The sequence below is a fragment of the Chionomys nivalis genome, chromosome 22 (assembly GCF_950005125.1).
Source record: "Chionomys nivalis chromosome 22, mChiNiv1.1, whole genome shotgun sequence".
NCBI lineage: Eukaryota > Metazoa > Chordata > Mammalia > Rodentia > Cricetidae > Chionomys > Chionomys nivalis.
The window spans coordinates 26,113,210-26,130,886 of record NC_080107.1 but is presented as its reverse complement, the minus strand read 5'-3'; the positions used below and the strand labels follow the sequence as shown (position 1 = coordinate 26,130,886).

At 40.0% G+C, this 17,677-nt stretch overlaps 2 protein-coding genes across 9 annotated transcripts in view; one reads left to right on the top strand and one right to left on the bottom strand.

Moving 5' to 3' along the window:
* The window catches only part of Prpf40a (pre-mRNA processing factor 40 homolog A), a 42,486-nt gene extending 41,566 nt beyond the window's left edge, over positions 1-920 (bottom strand). For 4 of the 8 annotated variants that reach the window (XM_057754513.1, XM_057754514.1, XM_057754515.1 and 1 more), the window contains exon 1: positions 322-920. In XM_057754513.1, the coding sequence (XP_057610496.1) occupies positions 322-723 (402 nt within the window). In that variant the 5' untranslated portion in view covers positions 724-920. The remainder of the gene's footprint in view (positions 1-321) is intronic. The other 4 variants (XM_057754517.1, XM_057754519.1, XM_057754518.1 and 1 more) reach the window with 2 other exon arrangements.
* A 536-nt stretch (positions 921-1,456) lies between these two features.
* Positions 1,457-17,677, top strand: part of Arl6ip6 (ADP ribosylation factor like GTPase 6 interacting protein 6) — a 28,771-nt gene continuing 12,550 nt past the window's right edge. Inside the window, exons 1-3 of the mRNA XM_057755406.1 lie at positions 1,457-1,888; positions 3,292-3,345; positions 13,658-13,790. Coding sequence (XP_057611389.1) covers positions 1,489-1,888; positions 3,292-3,345; positions 13,658-13,790 — 587 coding nt within the window. The 5' untranslated portion in view covers positions 1,457-1,488. The remainder of the gene's footprint in view (positions 1,889-3,291; positions 3,346-13,657; positions 13,791-17,677) is intronic.

The window sequence follows — 17,677 nt, the reverse complement described above, 5'->3', positions numbered from 1 at the left end:
GCGAAAAGAAACTATGGCAGCTCCTCTCTCTAGTCCCAGGGACTTAAGGCACCCGACGGTAAAACAGGCCTAGGGCTCCGCCATGCAAGCCCGCCGGGGACCCGGCACCTTCCGAAGGTGTCTGTGTAGGCCCGGACCCCTGGAACGTCCCAGGTCCCACGTCCGTCTTTGTGCATTCCCGCCCTCCACCCCTCTCTCCTGGGACGCAGCCCACCATCTGCAGCTCTTCACGGTACACTCTCCTCCTTTCGGAGAAAGCTTCCTGTTTCTCTGACTCGGTTTTTCATTGTGCCGCTTTCCCCTACCCCGCCGATCCCTTACCGAGGGCCGTCTCCTCAGGAAGCCGTCAGCAGAGACCCAAGAACTGGAGCACAGGTTTGAGCCGGACAATCTCCGCTCCCCGTCCCCGGGACCCCGCGAGGGAGGTTGGCTCTCCATTTCACTCACCATGAGGCCTCCACGCTCGGCTCCAGTCCCCGGCCTCATCGTCGGGCTCAGACTGCTCCGTCGGCGGCCACTGCCGCTGCACATACCAACAAGCAGCGATCTGAGTGGCTGGCGCCCGCCGGGGCCAAAGGGTAAAGGCTGCCCTGAGCTACGGGGCGGGATCAGCGGGGCCAATAAACTGACAGGCTTCCCTGCTGTCCAATCAGAGAGCGCGGCCGACACGCAGCTCTGCGGCGATTCGCCCCCGGCCTCGGCCTCGCTCGGCGTCGCCTGCATGGAGAGGGGGGAGGGGGACGGAGGAAGTTTCTGCGTCGAGGGCTGAGCCAGGAAAACTCCACCAACTTCCCCCAGGAAAGGGGACACGGCCGGGACCCGGCTTCCGGGGCTCGAGCCACCGCACCCCGCTGGGGGTGCGGCAGTGGCGTCCTGCCACCTTCGCCACCCCCCCCGCCCTAGTTACGTTCGCCCCACAAACCTGAGGCCACCGAGGGTGGGGTGGGGGCGGGGGAAGCGGCACCCAGCGTTATCGGCCTAATGCGCGCGCGCGCGTGGGGCAGGCGTGGGGAGGGGGTCCTGTGCCGGGGGTGGGGGGGGGAGAAGCGCGAGCTCTGCGCGCGCCCGCCCGCCTGCCCGCGGCTGAGCGCGCGCCCGGGCGGAGGGAGGTGGCGCGCGCAGCGTCGCTGGCGGGGAGCTCTAGGGGCGGAGATGGCCATCCGGAGGGAGAAAGCGATTGGCAGTTTAGGACGCAGCCGAGCCCAGCCCGGGGAGCTGCTGTTATGGGGGACGGGCGGTGCGCGCCGACGGGACCCGGAAGGGCCGAGGAAGTTCGGCTGTGTGTCGGAGCGGGCGGCGGGCGCGCGCTCCATAAGAGCGCCTCCGGAAGAGGCGCCCGCCGCGGTTGGCGGCGGCCGCTCGCGCGCCCCCGCGGCCCCGCGCGCGTTGGTTTCGCCCGACGGCAGCCGTCGCTGATTGGCCGTTGCCTGGACGGGGCGGGGCTGCGGCGGACGTTCGACCTCCGCGGGTCTCTCCGTCTTTCCCGCCATGTCGTTTATGGAGCGTGCGGGGTCTGCGTCCGCGCGGCGCCGCCGCCAGGTCACCCCCGGCCCCGTGACTCGGCGGGTGTATTCCAACTTCACTCGGGGGGATGGCTGGGGTGAGGGCGATGTCGACGAGGACGAGGGGTGCGACCAAGTGGCCCGCGACTTGCGGGCAGAGTTCTCAGCCGGGGCGTTGTCGGAGCCCAGGAGGGCCCCGCCTCTCCCGCGGCTCGGGGACGGGTCTCCCGTCCTGCCCGAGAAGCGCAATGGCATCTTCCCGGCGACTGCGGCCGCCAGGAGCCAGCCTCGGCGGTGGCCCGTCCAGGTCCTTTCCATTCTCTGTTCGCTGCTCTTCGCCGGCCTCCTTGCTTTCCTTCTCGCCATCGCCTACCTGATCGTTAAAGGTACTGACCGAAGCCCTGGCCTTGGAAGTCTGTCCAGGGTCAAGTCGAGCCAGTACAGCACTCGCCCCCATTCAACACTTTTTCCCCAAAGCTTTCCCTCGAAACTACCTTTCTTCGCTCTTTTCTCCTTTTGTCTTCTCTTCCCTAGCTGGAGATCCCTGCTCCATAATGAGAGCCATTTAGAAAGGATTTCATTCACTAAATCCACACTCTAAAGAAGTGTAGAGGCATTGAACACTTGAGTTGAAACATTAGCACGGCTATTTTTATCAGAGTCCCTGCCTTTTTTTTTTCATGAAAAAATAGGCTGTATGTGTTCTAAGACTGATTCACAAATGACCGTAGAGAAATCGAAGGACAAGGCTTTCTTCTCCGCATCCCAAATGTCTACTTTTATAGACAATAGCTTTCCTGTGTTTGTAACGAGGTAGAGTAGTTGCAGGGCAGAGTCTGTTCTGCCGTGTCAGAAACTGACATACTGGCCAAATAGGAACGCTCCCAAAGACACTCTTCAGCCTTTCCCCTATTTGGGTTTGTTGTATGGTTAGTGTTCATTATACTGGAAAGAGATTTGAATTTAGAGCTGATAGTCTTGACTTTGCCAATTTATTGCTAAATAGAAACCTCTAAACCGTATCTTGTATTGAAAGGATTCAACCCTTTGTCACATTTACTACTGAAAATTAAATCTATTTCATCCCAATTTTGCTTTATTTTCTCCCAGTCCCTAACGGGATGCAGGTAGCCCTTTAACAGGTTACCATCGTTTGATGGGATTTTTGTTAGGAAGACAGACAGATTACTTCTTCACAATATGTTATCGGGCTGTTAACTGTGGGTCTTAAAAGTTTGACTGCCATTGCTTCAAATCTCTGTCAACACCTTTGACCGTTTTTTTCACTTCAACCCTGAAGTGCCCAGAGTTTTTCTTTTGCAATATAAAATTATATGCTCATCCCTGCACTCGGGAGGCGGAGGCAGGTGGATCTCTGTGAGTTCGAGGCCAGCCTGGTCTAGAAGAGCTAGTTCCAGGACAGGAATCAAAAAGCTACGGAGAAACTCTGTCTCGGAAAAAAAAATTATATGCTCATAAGTACAAGTTTATCGCAGAGGACATTGGTATTTTGGAGACAAGAGCAAGGAACTAAAGTCAGAATCTACTCTGTTCTTAAGTTTCTTTTGTACAAACGGTCTTCAACACAACCCAAGGGATAAACGATATTCTTGTAAATAAACAATGATTCTTGTAAAGGTATTTGCTTGCTGAAGGTGGTAAACCAGAAGTCGAAGCTCACTCTGACTTCAGGCTACCTTTGACAGTTGAACAGTGTCTTCAGAGCCTTTGGATATTCGTGTCTTGAAGAAGTACTACTCTGCTACCTAAACCTCTTTTGTGTTTACAGAACTGCATGCAGAAAATTCGAAAAATGAAGATGATGTAGATACTGGGCTATTAGGTATGAACTGTTCATTCTGTTCATCCGATCACTTATTTTTTGTTTTTCTAAATTATATTTAAGTTATACATGCTTTGGGATAAAATTGTTTATACCATGTGGAAGTGATTCATTAGCATTTTTTCATATATATCATTGTTATAAATGTTATTAGACTTCCCTTTTAGATAGACATTTAGATACTTTCCATAATTTTATAATGGGTCACTAATGTGTGTGTGTGTGAGACAAGGACAGCCAGGCCGCTTATTCGTCCTGGCCCGGCTAGCTTAGCCCCAAAATAACCACACCACTTTAATTAATTAAATCACTGCTTGGCCCATTAGCTCTAGTTTCTTACTGGCTAACTCATATTAATTTAACCCATTTCTATTCATCTGTGTATCGCCACATGGCAGTGGCTTACTAGGTAAAATTCCCAGCATCTGTCTCCAGTGAATCCGTGGCGTCTCTCTGACTCCGCCCTTCTTTCTCCCAGCATTCAGTCCAGTCCTCTGCCTACCGAAGTTCTGCCCTATCGACAGGCCAAGACAGTTTCATTATCATTAATGTTAATCACAGCACACAGAGGGGACTCCCACATCATGTGTGTGTACAGGACTCAACATTACTGTGCATTACTTGGATCTGGCAAATCATTAAGTAGTTTCTAATTATCCTTTAGGAATTTAGAACTAGAAACTTGATCACAAATTTAGCCAACATAAATAGTATCTAAAACAGACTTCAGAAGAATTTAATGTTCACATGTTTTTGTAAGCAGTTTCTCTTGAGATAAAAATTTTAAAGTAAGAATTATTTGCCATTAATGTCCAGGTAAGTTTCTAGTGTCCAAAATGTCATACATTATGTAGTTTATGGCTTTCCAGTGGGGAGGGCTATTGATGATACCTGTCTCTCTCACAGATGGCTTTGAGGAGTTTACCTACTTGGCGTATTTTATTATTAAAAATCAGGACTGAGGAAAACAATTATTTTAACAGCAGAAACAACTATGCCAAGACAGAAACCTCTGAGCCTCTGATCAAGAGGAGAGTAAATAGAGTAATAGGTTAATTCTGTCAGATTCACGGGGACCAAGTAGGCATAGTTTGACTTGTAGAAAGTATATCTACTGTAGCATATGGGCAGATAATTTTTTCCAAAAAAAAAAAAAAATTCTTTAAAGAAATCTGTTTCAGGTGGTAGTGGTTTCCTTAGCATGCTCATATTCTCATCCCTAGCACCACCAAAATAAACAAATACCTGTTACAGAGAAGCACCGCAAAGGTTATTTATTAAGTTCTTGATAAAATTGAGGCTATTGTGGTAATGCTTGTCCTTATATTACTCTGAGCTTGACTTGTTAATCTCTTTGAGAATAAATGCACAGCAGGACCTGCAGAACTGACAATAGATCTCTGAGTAAACTGCTGAGACAATGGATGGTTAAAAGGATAGACCAACTCTATTAAATTTTCATCAAATTGATGATAAATTAAGATACCAAGAAAAAAATGATTTATTATCTTACCATAAGGAAGCACCTAGGGAATTATATCCTTAACCATTTTATAATTGATATAAAAGTTTGAAATGAAGACTTGAAGAAGCAGGGTAAGTATTTAATAAAGTTGTTGAAATTTTCAACTAGATTAAAAGTGTCATATACTGTTTTAGATTTTCTGTTGCTGTGAAGAAGCACCAGTATTATGGTAACCCTTATATAGAAAAACATTTAATTTGTGCTGGCTTACTATTCAGAGGTTTAGTTCATTATCACGGTGGGAAGCATGGCAGCATGCTGCAGACGTGGTGCTGGAGAGCTAGCTGAGAGTTCTACATCTAGATCAGCGGACAGCAGGAAGAGAGTGGGGCCCTGGAATTGGCTTTTGGCTTGAGCATCTGAGACCTCAAAACCCACCTCCAGTGACACACCTAATCCACATGTACCCTTTTCATGTGAGAATAATTTCATCATTTCACATTATTTATAGGTATTCTTATTACTAGTCTTTTAGTGTAAGTATTGCTATTAGATCTGTTACTTACTATTTCACTGAGACACATGTAAAGTTTATCACAAAATTGCCTCAATGGTTTGATAGTAGGTTGATTTTTTTTTCCCAGAAAAAAGTAATTTGAACACAGTAAGTACTCTACCATGAGAAGAGTTCTCTTCATATAGAATTAAAAATTTTGAGTACCATAGATATTTTTGAATCCTAATCTAGTGTTGGGATAAATCTAGTGCTCAGTAGGGTAAGAATGTAGCAGCATTAGTAGCATTTCTGTTTTGACATGGATAAGACACAGTCTGGCAGCCAGGTGGTGGTGGCACATGTCTTTAATCACAGCAGGGAGCAGAGGCAGGCGGATCTCTGTGAGTTCGAGGCCAGCCTGGTTTACAAGAGTGAGTTCCAGGACAGACTCCAAAGCTATAGAAAAACCCTATGTCGAAAAACCAGAAAAAAGAAAGAAAGAAAGAAAGAAAGAAAGAAAGAAAGAAAGACTCTGATACACATTTTTTTTTCTTAGTGCCTTTGGATTATGATTCAGCCTAAGATTGGATCCAAAGATTTTTTAGCAGATACTCAAAGGACCATGTCATGTGTTCCCTCCCCCCACTACTTTTCTTTCTAAGCTCATTTTTTAAAAAAATGTATTAAACCTTGAAAGGGGCTAAAAAAGCGCTTGCTATTCTTACAGAGGGAACCAGTTCTGTTCCCAGCACCCATATTGTGACTCAAAATCGTCCATTACTCTAGTGTGGAGGAATGTAACCTGACCTCTGTTTTCTTCAGGCACACAACTGATACACATATACACATGGTAACAGAACACTCATACACTGGGTGGTCTAGAGAAATGACTCTGTAGTTAGGAGCACTTGCTGTTCTTTCAGAGGAACTAGATTCCGTTCTCAGCACCCACATAGTGGCTCACAACAATCCATAACTCAGTTCCAGAGCATCCACTGCCTTCTTACTGACCTAAAGACACTAGGCATGCACATGGTGCATAACATATATTCAGACAAATAATCAAAACAATGTAAAGAAGATCTGAAAAAAGTTCTGAAAGGTAACGTAACAAATTAATGAGCAGTGTAAGCCCTAATACCTGTTAGGAAATCTTACTTCTGAAGCTGATTTAGTCATCTTTTTTTCTCTGAAAAAATTCTTCATGAGAAGCTTGAGGTTTGTGTTTTGTTATTGTGATTGTATGCCTGTTTTGTTTTTTAATGAAAAGGTTTGTTAGGACATAGTTTTTGTTTTGTTTGGTTTTTGAGACAGAGTTTCCTTGTGTAGTCCTGGCTGTCCTAGAAATCTCTGTAGACTAGACTGGCCTCAAATTCAGAGGCAAGCATTTGGAGAGTTAGTTGATCTGATTGACTAGCATCATAGCATTAATATAGCACAACTATATTACAGACGTAATCAGGCAGGGTATTGGATGGTATTGATCACACTGCAGACTTTATAGATGTTGGGCTCTCCTTTTAATAATTCTGCAAATCATCCCTTTGAACTTGCTTTTCCAGGGAGGTTAATAAACTTACTTATTTAATACGCATTCCACTCAATCTTTTAAGTTTGTTCTCTGGCCAGGTTGATTGTGCTAAACACATAAATTTTGTTATCTCATTTTGCTTGTTAGTTTTCCACATTTTCTCACATTTGACAACTTAGTCTTGTTTCTAACATTGCGGTATTTCCAGCAGTCTTTAATGTTTCCCAGCATGTAGCGTGAAAACCTTTCAGTTTATGCAAACTTGGAAAAATACTTAAGGAAGCACTTGGATTGCCTTTAGCAGAAAATACTTCATCTAAAATATGTAGGGCTAGTATTTTTAAATGCATGGCATAGCTTATACCATACAAAATTTTATTGTCAGACTTGATGGGCAGCTTTTAGTGACTGAAGAAGCTTCTGGATTGGGTCTGTTGTGTTCCTTATAACTGTTTCAGCTGCTTAGGCAGCTGAAGATGATGGTTTGCTTGAGTTCAGGAGCTCGAGACCAGTGTGGGCAACATAGGAAGAGTCCTAGAACAGAATAAAATAAATCAACTGACCCATACATACATACATACACACACATACATACATATATACATACATACATACACATTTTCTAAACATGATTTTATGTGTGTGTATGCATGCCCATCATTCCTTAACATTTGGTATTTAACATTAGTTTCCTTGTGTGGCCAAGACCAGATTGACTTTTCAGTAACAAGTTATTCTTGTTTTTGAGTTACTTGTATAGTTTGTATACATAACAAATTTCCACATCTTTGCCCATGTTCAGGGAAGAAATAATTGACAAATACTGGGTTTAGTCTTAAGTGAAATCACTGAAAATTTCAACTTTCTTTTTCAGAGAAATAAATGAGGCTCCTTCCATCATGACTTTTATGATACAAAATTTTAGAAATATGGTTAAAGTTTTAAAGAAAAGCCAAAGTTCTGGAGCTGACACGGAATGAAATAGATACTAGGAAAAGCTCAGTTTTTCCTTAGAGTGAAAAATTACCTAAATGCAGATTTTGATATTTCCAGTGTATTTTAATTAAACCCACAAACTATTATGGAAAAATACAGTTACTCGTACCTGTGCGGGGTAACGCAAATTATCTCACATAAATATCACTAATAAGTTATATCTGAAGCCGGGCAGTGGTGGTGCACGCCTTTAATCCCAGCACTCGGGAGGCAGAGGCAGGCGGATCTCTGTGAGTTCTAGGGCAGCCTGGTCTACAAGAGCTAGTTCCGGGACAGGAACCAAAAAGCTGCGGAGAAACCCTGTCTCGAAAATCCAAAAAAAAAAAAAAAAAAAAAAAAAAAAAAACATCTACAAAAGAAGCACAAGTTTAAACTACTATTGGTTCATTAAAAGGCAGTATGAAATTTATTTGATTACATCAAATGCCGTGAAAATGTTTCTACACTTTCCAGATATATTTTAAGATAGAATAAAATCTTGACTCAGCAAAGTCTCTGGAGATCCCTTATAACTCATACTGTAAATACCTCTGTGATACAGAGGTTTTGATTCAAGTGAAAAATTGATTCATCCTGATGTTGAAGCCACCGTGGACCAATTCCACCGAAATTTCCAATTAAGAAAAAAATTGAATGTCAGTAACTGTGTGTACTGATAAGAGCCTTCAACAAAAACTGCTCCATGAAAAAAGCAAAGTGAGAATCTTATTTCTGGGCAGTATACTGAGAAAATAACTTCAGCCGAGGACTTTGTGTGTTATGTTTCCTGTGTCTGTTTGCTTGCACAGAGATCCCAGCAAGCTCCGAGTTGTTAGCTGTAGAGATGGCATGCTAATGATGTTAACTGAGCTTTCATTTTGGAGCTATCCTGACAAAGTTGTTGTTTACTTTTCTGGCTTTTTTCCCCTACTTATTTGTAGATGAGTTTTATAATGTTCAGAACCATAGGCACTGACAGACTACAATAGCAGTGCAGCTTTAGCCTTATTATTAGGACATGACTTCCTCGTCATGCAGCTTTTTATTATTTCAGAATGAATATAAAAATAATTTAAATGGCCAGGCGGTGGTGGCACATGCCTTTAATCCCAGCACTCGGGAGGCAGAGGCAGGTGGATCTCTGTGAGTTCGAGACCAGCCTGGTCTACAAGAGCTAGTTCCAGGACAGGCTCCAAAGCCACAGAGAAACCCTGTCTCGAAAAAACAAAACAAAACAAAAATTTAAATGTCTAATGATGAGATTGTACAATAATAATCAGAATGGGCAATGTCAAGAATATTTTTTCCATGTGTGAATAACAGCTCTATTTATGAAAAAGTCACTTATAAATAATAGGTAGAGAAAAATGAGATGGCTACTCACAAGAATAGTTTTAGTCAATTTGACAGGCTTGCTCTGAAAGCTCTGAGAGAGAAAAGCCTGGTTGATTTAAGTAGCACGATACTGAGTTTTAAATGATATTTCCTTCCTTACCTTTTTTAGATGTGTAGAAGTTTCATCATGTCATAACAATTTTTAATAATTGATTTTCTTTACATTTATTTTAGAGACTTTATATAAATTATACTAATCTTGGAGTAAACTTTCTTTTTATGTTTACCTCTCTTTGGAGATATTTAAGTAGCAAATGATACTTACTTGCCAGTAGAAACATTGCAAAATTGAAGTTCACAAATTTTGTGATTTCTGCCATGTTCTCACTAGGTAACAAGAAGGTTGAATCTCAGCCTTTATTGTGATTCTTAGAGCCTGGGTACTGAGCCAGAGTTTTGAAATTGAGGTGAATTCTGATGACATTTGCTGAAGTGAGTTACTGTTGAAACATCTTGCATTCTGTTTAGGATGTCCTTAAATCATAGGGCCATTGCTGTTTCTTTGCCCCACTTAGAGGCATCTGCAGAGTGATCTTTGGGCTATCTGCCAAGAGATAAAATACCACCTTCCTTTCTAGTGTATAGTTTTTTCTGTATGGCTGTGCCAGGAAGCCCAACAGCACTCTTCTGTCTTTATATCTCAGGTTCGGTGCAAACACAAGCACATTTATTTTAAGTAGGAACATCTTTCTGTGTGTGCCACATAAACAGTTCATCTGTATTCCAAAACGTTCATTATTTTTTTCTTTTCTAGAAGTTTGTTTGCCCTTCCATCCATCTGTACACTAGCTTTGTAATTTTACAACATAAAAGTCAGAGGCAAGGTAATTCTCCTTTCTGCCGTGCCACAGACTTCTTGTGGGGTAACTTTAAAAAAGGGGGGTGGGGTGGGGCAGGAAAAGAGGAACCATCAGCATTTAGGTTAATCTTTTTCTTTTGTGTGTTTGTTTTTTATGACAGGGTTTCTTTGTGTAGCCTTGGCTGTCCTGGAACTAACTCTGTAAACCAGAACTCACGGAGATTTGCCTGTCTCTGCCTCCCCAGTGCTATAATTAAAGGTGTGTCCCACCACTGCCAGGCCAGTCTTTTAAAACACTTCTACACTTTCTTACTGTTTCATTTCTTACTCTCTACATGTCGGCATTGTTGTCAGTGTTATTAACTTCATGTGATACATAAACAGCTCAGCGCACATATTTCTTACCTGCTTTTTGATAAAATATTCTGGAAATCGTTTTTGGGTAGCCAGGAAATTGTTAATTCTTGTTATCCTTTGATGATTTTTGTCTTTCTTCCCGGGACTTGAAAGCATCTCTTAAGCTTTTAGTAAGAGTATACCTTGGTGAACTTCTCTTATCAAGAAGCAGTCAGAGCTGGACATGCGGGTGAATCTCTGTGAGTTGGAGATCATCCTGGTCTATAGAGAGAGTTTCAGAACAGCCAAAGCTACACAGAGAACCCTGTCTCAAAAACAAATAAATAAATAAATAGCTGGGTGTGGTAGCACATGAATTGCAGCACTCAGGATGTGCTGATCTCTGAGTTTGAGGCCAGCCTGGTTTAGAGAGTTCTAGGACAGCCAGGGCTGCAGGGAAAAACCCTGTCTCAAAAAACAAACAAAAAAGCAGTCAGAATAGGTTGAAACATGCATTATTGTATAATTTTTCTGCCCTTCTTCTGTTTAGAAAAGACTGTCTTACTAGAGAAATAATTTTGGAACCTGGGTTTACTTTTTAAATTTTTGAGATTGGGTTTCCTATAGCCCAGGCTGACCCTGAACTCCCCATACATGGAAGAATGACCTTGAACTTCAAATTCTTCTGTTTTTGCCTCCCCAATGCTAGGATTACAGGCACCCCCATCACTGTGGATGGACCCATGTTGATACACAGGCAGTGTGCTAACTATATTCCCAACTATATTTCTTCTCAAAATTTTTTAGTAGATCAAAAGAATCACATGAGCCCAGGCATGGTGGGACATGCCTTTAATGCCTGTACTAGAGATACGGAGGCACATGGATGTCTGAGTTCTAAGCCAGCCTGGTCTTTGTAGTGAGTTTCAGGACAGCGAGAGCTATAGTGATAAGACGCTGTCTCACCACTCCCCCAAATCACATGAATCAAAATTTAGAATAGTTAGGAAGTGTACGCATAATAGTCTTCTCCTTCAGCATTTCTTCTCCCTACGGACGGCCAGTGATAAATTCTCAATCTTCCCTGGGATTTTTTATTTATAAATATCTAAATATATATTCTTACATAGTGCATATACTGTGGACATAGATTTACTCTATTTGGATATGCCCTTATATAGTACAAGCATCTCCATATTCGATTTAATTTGTAAGCGGGTTATCCTGTGTAGCTCAGGTGAAGACTGCTTCAGGCTCATGATCCTGCTGACTCGGTCTCTGAGAACCTGAAGTCACAGGTCACCATACTCTTTTATGCCTCGTTCATTGATACATTTTAGAATTTATTGTGTATAGTGTGGAGTATGATTTAACCAGTTTTCCTTATTCTAGATAATGTTGAAATATTTTGTAGCTGGGGGAATTGCTAGTGATTAAAGTTAGGGCCCTCTATCTGCTATGCAAGGATTTTACCAATGGACTACATTCCTAGCCTGTATTAACATTTTTATTTATTTGATTTTTACTATGAAATCTTGCTCTGTTGCAAGCTAACTTACTTGGCTTTTCTTCTAAATGTTGTATTTCATTCTTCTGGGTCCATATGTTCATACTAATTGTTAAATACAAGGTCCTGTAGTGTTCAGTATTTGGTAGTTGTCTGCTGTTGAACATTATTGTCTAATATATAAATCTTATAATTAACATCTTTCAAGAATCACAGCCTTGATCAGATTCTGATGTTATCTCCCCAGAGATCTTAGGTTATGTAAAATTTATTCAAAACATGTTTCTCAATCTATACTACTAATTTAGTTATACTCTTATTTTCTTCTCACCATAATTACTCAGTGAAGACAATGTATTTTCTGTTTTGTTCCCATTGCTTAGCACTGTACCAAATACAGGTATTTTGCTGAGTAGATGTAATGAATTATATTTATGAAAGACTTATTCAAAACTTGAAATTAAGCCACACGGTGGTCGTATGCACCTTTAATCCCAGCACTCGGAAGTCAGAGATGGTTAAATCACTGTTAGTTTGAGGCCAACCTGGTCTACAGAGCAGGTTTCAGTACAGGCACCAAAGCTACACAGAGATACTCTGTCTTAAAAAACCAAAATGAATGAAAAAAAAAAAACTTGAAGTTAAAATAAAACTGAGAACTGGAGAGATGGCCCAGTAGTTAGAAGTACTTTTTGTGCTGCTCTTGCAAAGGAGTGAGATTTGTTTCCCAACACCCATGTGGCGGCTTACAACTGTTTATCACTCCAGTTCCAGAGGAGCTGACACCTCTTCTGACCTTTGCAGGCACCAGACATGCATATGATATGCATAAATATATGCAGGTAAAACATTCATATGCATGAAATGAAAAAAATAAAATTTTAAGAAATGTAACTACTACTAAAGAGAATGAGATTAAAAACAGTTCATTATTAGCCGGGCGGTGGTGGCGCACGCCTTTAATCCCAACACTTGGGAAGCAGAGGCAGGCGGATCTCTGTGAATTCGAGACCAGCCTGGTCTACAGAGCTAGTTCCAGGACAGGCTCCAAAACCACAGAGAAACCCTGTCTCGAAAAACCCAAAAAAAAAAAAAAAACCAAAAAAAAAAAAACAAAAAAAAAAAACCCAGTTCATTATTCCTTTAATATCCTTAATGAGTTGAATAGAATCCCCAAATCTTCAGATCAGTTTATCCCTGTGTTCTGTCACTTTTCTTTATGTCTCTCCAGTGCTTCCTAACCCTCATCCCTCAACTGTGGTTCACTGTAATACCACGCTTCTGATTTGATTCCTGTGAGAAAAAAGTTCTCACTTGATCAGTTTGAGTTCCCAACTCCTTGGTAAGTTGGGAGTCAACTTTAGTTTATATACTGAACAAGGATGAAGAATCAGTATTTCATTTTCATAGGAAGGTTATAAAGAGGTATTGTACAATTGATTGATGTAAAAAGTTCTTGTCTTGGAATGAAAGAAGGCACTTAGTACAAAACAGTAGCAAATGCCAGCTACTGCTCATGAATTTAAATGAGAACTGTTAAAGACATGCTAAGAGTAAATTGCTTTGACTATTTTTGCTGGAGTTGAATGTCATAAACCATTTTTTTCTAATTTTAGGTAGAATTTGTCTTTGCTTGCACATATAATAATTTCATTAAAATATTTAATGAAATAACCCCTAACTGCATTCTCATTTTTTCTTTATGTGAGTTAGCATGTGCTAAACACAATGAAATTTACATCAACATCTAGACATGAAGAATCTAGTTTAAATTATTTTAATAATTTTTTTCCTTTCTTCCCATTAAGGGTTCTGGTCTCTGCTGACACTATCTCTAACTGCTGGATTCTCCTGCTGCAGCTTCTCTTGGACAGTGACTTACTTTGATTCTTTTGAACCAGGGACGTTTCCACCTACTCCTCTTTCACCTGCTAGGTTCAAGTAAGTACTTCTGAGTTTGTTTTTTGTTGTTGTTGTTTGAGGTGTTGGGTGTGTGTATAAATCTGAGTTCTGTTAAACACACAAAAGTAAGGATCAATAAACTGTTATATTTTGAAGCTCTAGATTTCTGTATTAAAATAAAAATGACAAGATTTTTCAGCATCTGGGTCTCACGTTTAGGTAACTGGAGAATAGTATTTTAAATTCCATATCTAAATAATGTAATTTTAAAAAATATTGAAAATAATATTTGTATGCTTACAGATTTACATTTGATATGGATAGATATTTAATTTAGTTGTGTTGACATGGGTTTCTGTCCCATCTGGTTCTGCAGCCACTCAGTCCCAAAGACATACTCAGAGGTCTACTGTAATTATAAACTGGTTGGCCTATTAGCTCAGGCTTCTTATTAACTAATTCTTACACTTTAAGTTAGCTTATAATTCTTGTCTGTTAGCCACGTGGCTTGGTAGCTTTTATCAGTGAGACATTCTCATCTTGCTTCCTCTGTGTCTGGACTGCAAACTGAGTCTTTCCTCTTCCCAGAATTCTGTTCTTGTTGCCCTGCCTATACTTCCTGCCTGGTCACCCTGCCTATACTTCATGCCTGGCTACTGGCCAATCAGCATTTTATTAAACCAATAAAGGACCATTGTCCTACAGCATATTTATATTTAATTTAATTCATAATTAAATATTCTAAGAGTTATACCTAAGAGTTAAATACCATGCTATAGATTACTTAGTAGTATTTAGTCAGAAAACTTATTTGGCTAAGACATTAAAAAAGAGTTCAAATTTATATTATTTTGCTGCCTGTTAACACCAGTATCTTTAAACAGAGACTATAAATTTTGTGTAATATGTTCATTTTTCTTTCACTTATATTTGATTTCTTCCCTGATTGCTAGTTTTGAATTTCTAGCTGTTTTGGCAACTAAGAGTTTTGAGGATTAAAGAGTCTTAGTGTTCTCCTAAAGATCTCTTAACTAAATATATTGTAATGCTTTAATATATTAATCTTTTTATTAAATTGTAAGTAGAAATAAGGAACCTTTATTGTTGAATGTTTGTCATTAAAATGATAGTTTTCAATCACATACTTTGTTACTTGGTGGTCTAAGCTTAAAAAGTTTTAAATCACTTATAAAATATATTTTAATATGCTGTATTCATACAAAATTTAAAATACAAAATTGTATGTTTATTCAAGTGAAATTTAAGAATACATTCAAGTATACATATAAACACACGAAGTGATATTTAGTGTAGAAATGAAAATATCGCCCTCTAGTGTTCATTAAAATAATTACTTCACATTGTCTAAGAATATATTCTCTGTGTAACCAGTAGAGTGAGTCCTTGCACAGGAAAATAGACTCTTATGAAAATGTTGAACTCTTCAGACTGTTTTCTTAGAAATCAGATATATTTCCTTAATGTGTAATATAATGATTTAATAAAAATAATTTTATAATAATGTTATATGTTACATAGCTACCTAAAATAAGTTAATATAAGCATTTTTTTGTTTGCTTAATTCTGATTCTTTGTTGAAAGATTCTAAAATGGCCTTATAAATGTACCTCGGTTGCTAGCATGCTTGCTTAGTGTGCATGTGGCCCTGGGTTTCATGCCTGGCACTGGACAGTATTTAGTGGTGTATGTGTGGAATCCCAGCTAGTTCAAGGCCATTCACGTTTGAAGCCAGCCTGGGATACATGAGACCTTGTCACAAGATAGAATAAATAATTTCAAGGGGAAAAAAAATCAAGACTATTTTATGACTTGCATTTTACTGAAACAAAATTCTCAATGAAATAAAGTAACGTTTCTTGCTATTTAGTAAATACGAGGTGAAACATTTAATGAAATTAGCAATCTGACTAACTGGTTTAGATTGATACTATAAAAGAAATAATTTTCTTGTCACTTATTTTTATTTAACAAAATTTTTATTACATTTTATTTAGTTGTATGTAAATGCTGATCCTGCATGTACACATGTCATAGCACATATGTGAAGGTCGGAGGACAACTTAGAGGAGTCAGCTCTGGCCTTCCACCTTGTGGGTTCTAGGATTGAATTCAGGACTTCCAAGCTTGACCAAAAGTTTGTTTACCCGCTGAGCTAGCTTGCCTTCTACCAACATATCTTTTAATTTAGCTAAGTATACAAATGCATGGAGCCATCTTCCTGTCAAAGTCCATTAAGTATCTTTTTGAAAATGTACCTTTAAGCCTTGTGGTAGTGGCCACATGCCTTTAGTCCTAGCACTTGAGAAGCAGAGACAGGCAGATATCAGTGAGTTCGAGGCCAGCCTGATCTAAAAATTGAATTCCAGGACAGCCAGAACTATTATACAGAGAAACCCTGTCACGAACAAACAAAAAACGGGGGGGAAAGAAATGTACCTTTATCTTTTATTTCTAGCAGTACTTATATAAAAGTGAAAAATTTTGCTCTAATAAACTTCTAAAATAGTTACATGGAGAACTGTGTCTTTACTGCTTGGAATCTGTGAAGTATCAACAGCGTTCCTTAGTTGCCATCAGGTTATAGTTTCATATAACAATCCTGTACAATCCACTGTTTTTCCCTCACAGGGCTTCGTCACTGTCTCCAGCTCAAGGTTCTATGGCTAGAGAAGGAGTTAGGTAGAATAGCTAGCTTGAATTTGAATTTTTCCTAAAAGTACTTTTAAACTAATACCTTGCTACAAGAGATGTCTTAGGAGTTCCAAATAAAGATCATAGAGAAGCCAAGTCTCTAAGCCACCCATAGGTGTTAGCTTTAGTGCTGTTCTTCCGTTTTGTAACCTGAAGAAACCGAGTCCCCAGAACTGAGGCAACTTGCCCACTCATTACATGTATCATAGTGCGTATGACTGCTTTCAGTTTGCCCTATAAACTCCCTGACTTCTGCATTATAAAATAAACCAGTAGAAGTTTTACTAATTGTTACTTTGTTGACAAGGAACTCTGAGCTTTTATAATATGGCAATTTTGTTCTGCAGTGTTACTAAGTAGAGTAACAACTTTTTTTTTTAAACATCTATCCTCATCCTCTGTGTTTTCTCTGTGTCAGTGACACTTTCTGATTTAAACTGCACACATTTTATATTAGCTGTGTACAGGCACCATCTAGTTGTAAATGGTCTGTTTACAGGTTTGCAGATGTTTCACGTACTAAAGATAAAACCACTTAATTACCAAAAATCTCACCTATAATACAAATATAGTTACTTTGTAGGCTAGTAATAAATTTAGTGGAAAATTTAAAAATAAAATCTTGGCCGGGTGGTGGTGGTGCACACCTTTAATCCCAGCACTTGGGAGGCAGAGGCAGGTGGATCTCTGTGAGTTCGAGGCCAGCCTGGTCTACAAGAACTAGTTCCAGGACAGGAACCAAAAAGCTACGGAGAAACCCTGTCTCGAAAATTAAAAAAAAAAAAAAAAAAAAAAAAAAAAATCTTGTTGCTAACTTGAAAAAATGTCCATTGTTTAGATCAGAAGTCAAATTTAACAACTTTTATTCCTATAACCTTTGTAGAGTTAAAAAACCAAAATAACCAATTTGTATAGCTTAAACATAGGTCTGGTTGACTTTCATAGTTAATTATCTCAAAACATTGTTATGAGTTGTACCCGAAAAACTTTTTTTTAATTCTTCATCCAGTGCTGGGCATTGAGTCTAGGGCTTTCACTTGCTTAGCAAGCATTCTACCATTTGAGCTCTATTCCCAGCTATAAGGAAATATCTTATGTCAGAACGATGAATTATTATTTTATACTATGATTATACATCAAGATTTATTTACGAAGGAATTACAGTAGGAGAGCTCTACTGTGGAAATCAAGTGTTGCTAGAGATTTCTAAATTT